Source organism: Nerophis lumbriciformis, linkage group LG20 (genome assembly GCF_033978685.3).
Source record: "Nerophis lumbriciformis linkage group LG20, RoL_Nlum_v2.1, whole genome shotgun sequence".
In the NCBI taxonomy this organism is placed as follows: domain Eukaryota; kingdom Metazoa; phylum Chordata; class Actinopteri; order Syngnathiformes; family Syngnathidae; genus Nerophis; species Nerophis lumbriciformis.
The window spans coordinates 16,787,385-16,797,500 of NC_084567.2; the positions used below are offsets into that span (position 1 = coordinate 16,787,385).

Consider the following 10,116-nt stretch of genomic DNA (forward strand, 5'->3'; position numbering starts at 1 on the left):
TAACAAAGACTTAATTTAGAGTTATTTGGACACTAGAGGAACATATTCTAAGTAACAAAGACTTAATTTAGAGTTATTTGGACACTAGGGGAACATATTCTAAGTAACAAAGACTTAATTTACAGTTATTTGGACACTAGGGGAACATATTCTAAGTAACAAAGACTTAATTTAGAGTTATTTGGACACTAGGGGAACATATTCAAAGTAACAAAGACTTAATCTAGAGTTATTTGGACACTAAGGGAACATATTCTAAGTAACAAAGACTTAATTTAGAATTATTTGGACACTAGGGGAACATATTCTAAGTAACAAAGACTTAATTTAGAGTTATTTGGACACTAGGGGAACATATTCTAAGTAACAAAGACTTAATTTAGAGTTATTTGTACACTAGGGGAACATATTCTAAGTAACAAAGACTTAATTTAGAGTTATTTGGACACTAGGGGAACATATTCTAAGTAATAAAGACATAATTTAGAGTTATTTGGTTAGGGTTAGGGTCAGGGTTAGAGGGTTAGGGCCAGGGTTAGAGGGTTAGGGTTATAATAAGGCCATGCCGAATAAGGCATTAATAAGTACTTAATAATGACTAGTTAAGAGCCAATATGTTAATAAGCAACTAATTAATGGTGAATATGTTCCCCATACTAGTGTTACCATGTTTTTTTTTACTGGTGCATAAAACAACAAAACCAACACAGTGCATAAACTCACAACAAATTACACACCTGCAAATCAGTCTGACTTCTGCTGTTGCCGTATCCGTAATACGCCGATAGGGAGAAGTTTGTATTTACACGATGTGTCGGGTGTGTCTTGACCTCCGCCGAACCCCTGAGCCCGACTCACCGAACCCCTAGGGTTCCATCGAACCCAGGTTAAGAACCACAGGGCTAGCTGTATGTACATATTGTATCATTATGCCTCGTTTGTAGGTATATTTGAGCTCATTTAATTTCCTTTACTCTGTGTATTTAATTTATAATTTGCATGTCTCATGACACATTATCTGTATGTAATATTGGCTGCATTTCTGTTGTTTGTGTGCCATGTTGTTCCAGACCACAGCAAACGTTACCCAGCTTGCAAAGATCTTAATAAATCCATTAGAAGAAGACAGCTTGCTGTTTCCTTAAACTTGGACACACACATCTATACCTTTGGCCATTCTGAGTCAGTCATTTCCAGAAGTTATCTCATCCTATGACAAGCCTCCATTTTACTAATGATTTCCAATGTTGCAAAAATGTGTAGAATACAAATTAAAATACAACATTTCTGTCAACGAAGATTTGCGTCAGCCTTCGATAGTAGGCTAACATAGCTAATATAGACACTTACATCAGGTGTTGCCATCATTATAACACTTATATTAGGCTTTTAATTTTTTGCGGCTTCAGATAGATTTTTTTGTTGTATTTTTGGTCCAATATGGCTCTTTCAACATTTTGGTTTGCCGACCCCTGCCATAGGCTAAAATACGTGTATGGCAGGGGCGTCCAAACAATCTTCATTCAAGCCGGCAAGACGTCACACGTCGAATAGGAAGTCTGGCCTGCGGTGACTAATTACTGTAAATTACCGACTATAAGCCGCTACTTTCTTCTTACACTTCGAACCCTGCGGCTTAACGGATTGTTCTACGATAGCAGCCATACCAAAAATAGCAAATACACCTGGAAAGTGTTTGATTGTTTGTGCTAAGGTGCTATCTTATGGACGAGTTCGCCCCCTGCAGGTGGCCTTCCATTTACGGGCATAGTGCTTTTTGTGTTCGTCTTCCAGCCGTCCATGGCGGTTCTACTCATATGGATTCTTTATTCATCACTCCAAGCAACGTTAGTAAGTTTTACAATATAACTAAAACACTTATTCAACCGTCCCATGAGTGTTTTCATGCATATTTGTACGGGCTATCATAATGTAATTACTCTAGCGTTGTTAGCATGAGCTAATATGCGAACACGTTTACGAGGGTCTGTGTTAGTATTATTAACTTACAATGGCATTCTTTTTGTATTCTTTCAGTTTCACAAATTCCTCAGTAAATTCACCAAAACATCACCGTGGAGTTATTGAGTCTGTTTAGCTGATTGGAGAGCTAACTTGCTCAGCGAGTGGGTCCATGACGATGACTTCTGTTTTGTGTCATCAGCCGTTTTACTGCCGTGTTACAGACACCATTTTGAAAACAATTAAGGTATGTAAGTAAACATTTACAAAATATTTCTGTGTAACCAACTCATTTCCCAACGTTTATATCTGCGGCTAATACACGGAAAAATATGTATTTCTTCTAAAATTTAGTGGGTGCGACTTATATACCGGTGTACCGGAAAATATGGTGAGCTTTAGAAAAATGTGTTAATGTGTTCAAATTATTTAAAAACTAAAAACAGGCATTTTCAGTTCCTTAATCCTTAATGACATTGTCAAAGTATCAGATCGGGACTGGAAACTGGATCTGAAGCCAAAAATGCTGATCAGGACAGTTCCAATCCAAAGTGGACCATGGAAGGAGATTGTCCTCGCCTGCATCGTCACAGTGATGCCGGGTTCAGTTTGAGGTATGAAATATGAATCTGTTTTAATAATGACTTTCCATGTATAACATTTTTTTAAGTAAAAAAAACAAAGCTCTAATATTTATACATTTATTTTCCATGGGTTTGCATTACTTGTCTTCATTTTAATGTATTCACCTTTTTATTTTCAATGTATTATAAACAATCATTTCATGTTTTTTTACTCTTATTTTTTTTTCTTTAATTTCTATCCTTATTTGTAAAATTGTATTACTTTCTTTTTTTATACACTGTACAATCTATATACTGTCCTTTAAACCCCCATATGCTTGTTCACATTTTGTATTTTTTATTTCATTTTTTTATTATTATTTTTTCCAACACCTTTCTTTCTATAAACTCTGCTTCTTCCTTCTTCTTTTCGGGCATATTCAAACCATAAAATATCACATTTTCAGTTTGAAGTATGAAATATGAATATAAGTGTTGTAATACTGACTTTCCATATATAGACATTTTTCAAAGTAAAAAAACAAAGCTCTAATATTTATAAATTTACTATTTATGGATTTGCATTCCTTGTCTTTACTTTAATGTATTTACCTTTTTATTTTCAATTTATTATAAAAAAAATAATTGTATTACACTTATTTTTTAAACTGTTATTTGTATGCTTATTTTTTAACATTGTATTACTTGCTATGCTATGCATTGTCCTTTGTAACTCATATGCTTATTGACATTTTGTATTTTTGATTTAATTTTTTTCAACAACTTTCTTTCTATAAACTCTGCGTCTTCCTTCCCCTTTTCGGGCATGCTGAATTGTGTAAAAGTAACAATGTGATGTTTGTAAATGTAACTTGTAAATACAACAAACCATAAAATATCACATTTTCAGTTATAAGAATGAAATATGAATCTAAGTGTATTAATACTGATTTACATGTATTTTTTCAAATGAAAAAAACAAAGCTGTAATATTTATAAATTGAATATTTATGGGTTTGCATTACTTGTCTTTATTTTAATGTATTCACCTATTCATTTTCTATTTATTATAGAACATTAATTCATGTTTTATTACATTTATTTTATTACACAATTGTTTTACTTTTATTTGTATCCTTATTTTTAACATTGTTTTACTTGCTATGCTATACATTATCCTTTTTTAACTCATATGTTTATTCACATTTTGTATTATTTATTTCATATTTTTAATCATTTTTTTCAACACCTTCCTTTCTATAAACTCTGCTTCATCCTTCCCCTTTTCAGACATGCTGAATTGTGTAAAAAGAACGATGTGATGTTCGGAAATGTAACTTATTAATTACAGCAAAAACCATAAAATATCAGATTTTCAGTTTGAGGTATGAAATATGAATCTAAGTTTTTTAATACTGATTTTCCATGCATATATATATATATATATATATATATATATATATATATATATATATATATATATATATATATATATATATATATTAGGGCTGCAACTAACGATTAATTTGTTAATCAATTAATCTGTCGATTATTGCTTCGATTAATCGATTAATAATCGGATAAAAGGGACAAACTACATTTTTATCCTTTCCAGTATTTTATTGAAAACAAAACAGCATACTGGCACCATACTTATTTTGATTATTGTTTCTCAGCTGTTTGTACATATATATATATATTTTTATTTTTTTCTAATTTATTTATTTATTTTTTTTAAGTAAAAAAAACAAAGCTCTAATATTTATAAATGGACTATTTATGGGTAAATTGACTATGGGTTTGCATTGCTTGTCTTTTTTTTCCCAGTATTTACATTTTTATTTTCAATTTATTATAAATAATGATTAATGTTTTATTACACTTATTGTTTTACTTTTATTTGTATCCTTATTTTTAACATTTAATTACTAGCTATGCTATACATCGTCTTTTTTTAACTCATATGTTTATTGACATTTTGTATTTTTTATTTAATTTCTTTGTTACTTTCTTCAACACCTTTCTTTCTATAAACTCTGCTTCCTCCTTCCCCTTTTCGGGCATGCTGAATTGTGTAAACATCGTGCTAAACAGTCCAAACCGGTTCTATTCGTCCTCTTATCTGAACATGCAAACAACAATTACATGTGAAATATTGCACAAATGCGCAGACTTACGGCACAGAAGGAACGGGCAGCAGAAGAGGCGATGCCCCTCCATTGCTGACAGGACTGCAGGGTCCGGGCTCCATGGCCGCCCGCAGTTTCTTCCCGGCCGAGCGACCCAAAGAGGAGCTCAGCTTGCTGGCGAGCTTCCTGGGCGTGCTCCCCGCCGAGCAGTCGTCTTCCGAGCAGCAGCTGTACAGCTCCACGCGCAGCTCGAACCCTGGGCCGGCCTCACTGCTGCCAACAACAGTACATGCCCTCAGCCGACACGTTGTGTTGCGCGCATGACAAAAACCATTGTGCGACTTACAATACTATTGTGTTGTCGAAGCAGATGTCCGTCAGCGTGCGGTCCACGATCACCATGTCCGTGTCGAAGATCTCCCCTCCCAACTGCAGGAGGCAAAACACTGCACAGCGATGAAGCTCTGGGAGGGAGGACACGGGGAACGCTTAAAAAACAGCAAACATACACTATCAAAAGTATTTGGCCACCCATCCAAATGATGAGAATCAGGTGTCCTAATCACTTGGCCCGGCCACAGGTGTATAAAATCAATCACTTAGGCATGGAGACTGTTTCTACAAACAATTGTGAAAGAATGGGCCGCTCTCAGTGATTTCCAGCTTGACAGCATATACACACAAATTATATATATATATATATATATATATATATATATATATATATATATATACACACATACATATATGTGTATACGTGTATATACAGTATACACATATATAAATATCTATATATACACAGTATATAAATGTATACACACATATATAAATATATATATATATGAAATACATATAAACAAAATACATATATGAATATAAATACAGTATATCAACATATACACACATAAACATACACATATACACACATATATAACTATACATTTACATATATACATACATAAGTATATACATATATATATACACATATACAAACATACATATACATATATTCATACATACACACATATATAACTATACATATACACATACATAAGTATATACATATATATATATACACATATACAATCATACAAATATATTCATACATATATACACATATACATATACACATATGCGTACATACACGCATATGTGTATATACACATATACACATGTATATGTGTATATATGTATGAATATATATGTATATGTATGTTTGTATATGTGTATATATATGTATATACTTATGTATGTATATATGTATATGTATAGTTATATATGTGTGTATATGTGTATGTTTATGTTGATATACTGTATCTATATTCATATATACGTACATATACACACACACACAAATATATAAATACATTTGAATATACATATATACAAATACACATATACGTACATACACACACACACACACACACACACACACACACACACACACACACACACACACACACACACACACACACACACACAAATATACATATATACACTTATACATGCATCATACAGCACCAATCATAGGGCGGCCCCTCACCTCCTTTGTTCTTGAAGTACTCCGTGTCTTTCCACATGAGAGGAATACGGAGATCTGTCATGACAACACATAAGGATTAGACCACAAACATGTTCATCGCTGGTCCTGACAATTTGATTTATCTGCTCTCAATTACTGACTCAAATACCCACTCTTGTGTGTGTGTGTGTGTGTGTGTGTGTGTGTGTGTGTGTGTGTGTGTGTGTGTGTGTGTGTGTGTGTGTGTGTGTGTGTGTCTAAATCCCATTAATCATCCGCTGGCGTAATAAACCGGCTGAAAGAAATTAAGCATGTCACCGTTATTGTCCTGCTCCCCCATGTGAGTTATGTCTCCGCCGTGCGTCTGTGGAACGAGCAGCTATCGCCACTCCAATAATCGTTAATAATCAGCTCGCCCTCACTGCCGATGTGATGGGCGGCGGGCGCCATTCAGCACGCTCGCCGCAGTCAATAACCAGAGTGAAGTATGCGCTAATGAAGAGTGGCTCTGGCAGAATTCAATTCCTCCACATCGGTCTGTTCTCTGCCTCGTACATGGCACATGAACAAATATGTCCACACTTCCTATGTTGCACTAGTAGCTAGCAGTGGTGGCTGTTTACTCAAGTGCAGAGAGTAACAGGCACACTCACTGGGGATTGAATGCGGCTCATACTTAAGACTCTTGAACGCATCATATAAGACTCTCGAACGCATCATAATAATCCCCTCAATTCCCCCCAAAAATTGATTAACTGGCTGGAATATAAAGACAATATAACATACATCCATAAACATGGATGCGTATGCAAAAGTGCAATATATTGATCTGTACAGTAATCTATTATTTATATCTGCACCTTATTGCTTTTTTATCCTGCACTACCATGAGCTAATGCAACAAAATTTCGTTCTTATCTGTACTGTAAAGTTCAAATTTGAATGACAATAAAAAGGAAGTCTAAATCTAGTCTATTCTTGATTCCCATAAGTGTCAGCTGCATGAAGATCAAATGTTGCCAGACTTTACCCGAACCACACCTCTATAGCTGACTTATGGACCAAAAAGTACTTTTTTCCAACGCTTAGAACGCTGCGGCATATAAAACGGTGCGGCTAATTCATGGATTTTTCTTCACTGACCACAATGAAAATAGTTAAAAACAAACAAACAAACAAGGAAATACACAGAAAAGGTTTGGTGTTGTTTATGCGACAGCGCAATCATTTGGAGGAGTTTGCTCACTGCAGGTGCTGCAGTGCCCTTCTGTTTATACTGCCATTCCCTCTTCCAGTCATCCATAGCGTTTCTACTAGAAATGTCCGATATTATCGTCCGATAAATGCGTTAAAATGTAATATCGGAAATTATCGGTATCGGTTTTTTTTATTATCATTTTTTAAATTTTTTTTTAATTAAATCAACATAAAAAACACAAGATACACTTACAATTAGTGCACCAACCCAAAAAACCTTCCTCCCCCATTCACACTCATTTACACTCATTCACACAAAAGGGTTGTTTCTTTCTGTTATTAATATTCTGGTTCCTACATTATATATCAATATATATCAATACAGTCTGCAAGGGATACAGTCCGTAAGCACACATGACTGTGCGTGCTGCTGGTCCACTAATAGTACTAACCTTTAACAGTTAATTTGACTCATTTTCATTAATTACTAGTTTCTATGTAACTGTTTTTATATTGTTTTACTTTCTTTTTTATTCAAGCAAATGTTTTTATTTTATTTATCTTATTTTATTATTTTCTTTAAAAAGGACCTTATCTTCACCATACCTGGTTGTCCAAATTAGGCATAATAATGTGTTACTTCCACGACTGTAAATATCGGTATCGGTTGATATCGGTAATTAAAGAGTTGGACAATATCGGAATATCTGATATCGGCAAAAAGCCATTATCGGACATCCCTAGTTTCTACTCATATGGATTCTTCATTCATCGCTTTAAGCAAGATGTGTAAGTTTTACAATACAACTAAAACAATTTTTACTTATTAAACTGTTTTCATGCTTATTTGTACGTGTTATCGTAATGTAATCAACCGGGCATCGTTGGCATTAGCTAATATGCTAACACGGCAGGGGGGCCCAAACAATCTTCATTCTAGCCGGCAAGACGCCACAAGTTGAATAAGAAGTCAGGCTTGCGGTGACTAATTCCTGTAAATTACCGACTATAAACCGCTACTTTCTTCTTACACTTTGCACCCTGCGGCTTTACGGATTTTTCTCCGATAATAGCCATACTAAAAATAGCAAATACACCTGGAAAGTGTTTGATTGTTTGTGATAAGGTTCCATCTTATGGACGACTTTGCTCCCTGCAGTGTCCTTCCATTTACAGGTATAATGCTTTTTTCTGTTTTTTTTTTTTTTTAACTGGGGTGCTGAGTTGGTCTTCCAGCCGTCCATAGCGGTTCTACTCATATGGATTCTTTATTCATCACTCCAAGCAACGTTAGTAATTTTTTACAATATAACTAAAACAATTCTTAATCACTAAACCGTCCCATGTGTGATGTCTGTAGAAGTGTTTTCATGCGGGCTATCATAATGTAATGACTCTAGCATCGTTAGCATGAGCTAATATGCTAACACGTTTACAAGTGTCTGTGTTAGTATTATTAACTTACAATGGCATTCTTTTTGTATTGTTTCACTTTCACCAATTCCTCACCAAAATGTCACTGTGGAATTATTGAGTCTGTTTAGCTGATTGGAGAGCTAGCTTCTGCAGATAGTGACGGATTTGGTCTTTTCTGACTCATAAGTGTTGTTACAACGTTGGATACTTGTGTTTAAAAATAGCCTGCACGCAGTTTTTAGATGCCTTTGTTCACAGGGTTCTCAGTCTGGCCATGTAGTGGCATCACTGCGAGGTGGATGTTCTTCTTTGGACATTGAGTCAGGCTCTCAGGCTACGAGACAACACACAAAAAAAGGTGGACTAAAATATTATTTTCATCGAGTCTTGGCATGTGCATGATAACACGGGCGTGTAACTTGCAGCGACATTAATGCAGCTGAAAACAGCTTTTTTCTATCCTTTGGATAATGTGGCAGTGTACCCTTTGTAGTGACCAAGTGAATCTATATACTGTTTAATGTTTATTTTCAACAGTGTCTGGAAAATAAATAGCTGTGACGACCTTAGAATACATATTTAGATAGTGTAAATAAATTGTGGTACTTTTGGCGAGGGCGGGGTGTGGTTTTATTCGCAAAACTGGGTTATAAAAGTGACTTTGAAGCAAATTGTACACCAAAGCAAATCTAATATTATGTAGACCTCAAGGAAGTGTTTTTAAATGTCAATCACAGGTTTGATATAAGTCACGTTGTCCCGGATACTTGCCTGATATGGCCACTCTCCCTTTGCACGGTAGTCTGGCGTCCATGGGGCCGGCGTCCGACGACCTCCGCGCGACCTTCTTCATGACCTGCGCCTCCTTCATCTTCTGCAGCTCGGACATGTAGGCCATGATGCGGGTGCTGCACGTCTGCAGGCTCTTGGCCGCCTCCAAGGCCTGGTCCCTCTGCGAGCAGGCGGCCAGCAGCTTGCAGGCCCCGTCGCGCATCCTGATCTCATGGTCGATTTTCTTCTGGATGTCGCTGTCCTGTCGGGGGGAGAAAATTAAAACGGTATAAAAATGTCTTTCAGACGACGGGGATCTCAGATCACACGCAATGAGGTGTTTTTTTTCATTTGACCTATCATTCACAACCTTTATGTAAGACAAGAACAATTTCTTTTCATTCATTCTAAATCGTAAATAAACACTAGCAAAAGTCAGCTAACAATGGAGTCAATAGGAGCTTCTCTATTCCACCCATAAAGCCCTCTAAAAACCGCCAACAATACTCCATTTACATGTCCTCACCTGAGTATTAACCAAGCATTAGCGATATTG

At 35.6% G+C, this 10,116-nt stretch overlaps 1 protein-coding gene across 5 annotated transcripts in view; it reads right to left on the minus strand.

Moving 5' to 3' along the window:
• rtkna (rhotekin a) overlaps window positions 1–10,116 on the minus strand; it is a 216,660-nt gene that overhangs the window by 23,299 nt on the left and 183,245 nt on the right. For all 5 annotated transcript variants that reach the window (XM_061980540.1, XM_061980541.2, XM_061980542.1 and 2 more), the window contains exons 2-5: window positions 9,561–9,822; window positions 6,198–6,251; window positions 5,001–5,118; window positions 4,703–4,927 (exon numbers count right to left, since the gene is read on the minus strand). In XM_061980540.1, the coding sequence (XP_061836524.1) occupies window positions 4,703–4,927; window positions 5,001–5,118; window positions 6,198–6,251; window positions 9,561–9,822 (659 nt within the window). The remainder of the gene's footprint in view (window positions 1–4,702; window positions 4,928–5,000; window positions 5,119–6,197; window positions 6,252–9,560; window positions 9,823–10,116) is intronic.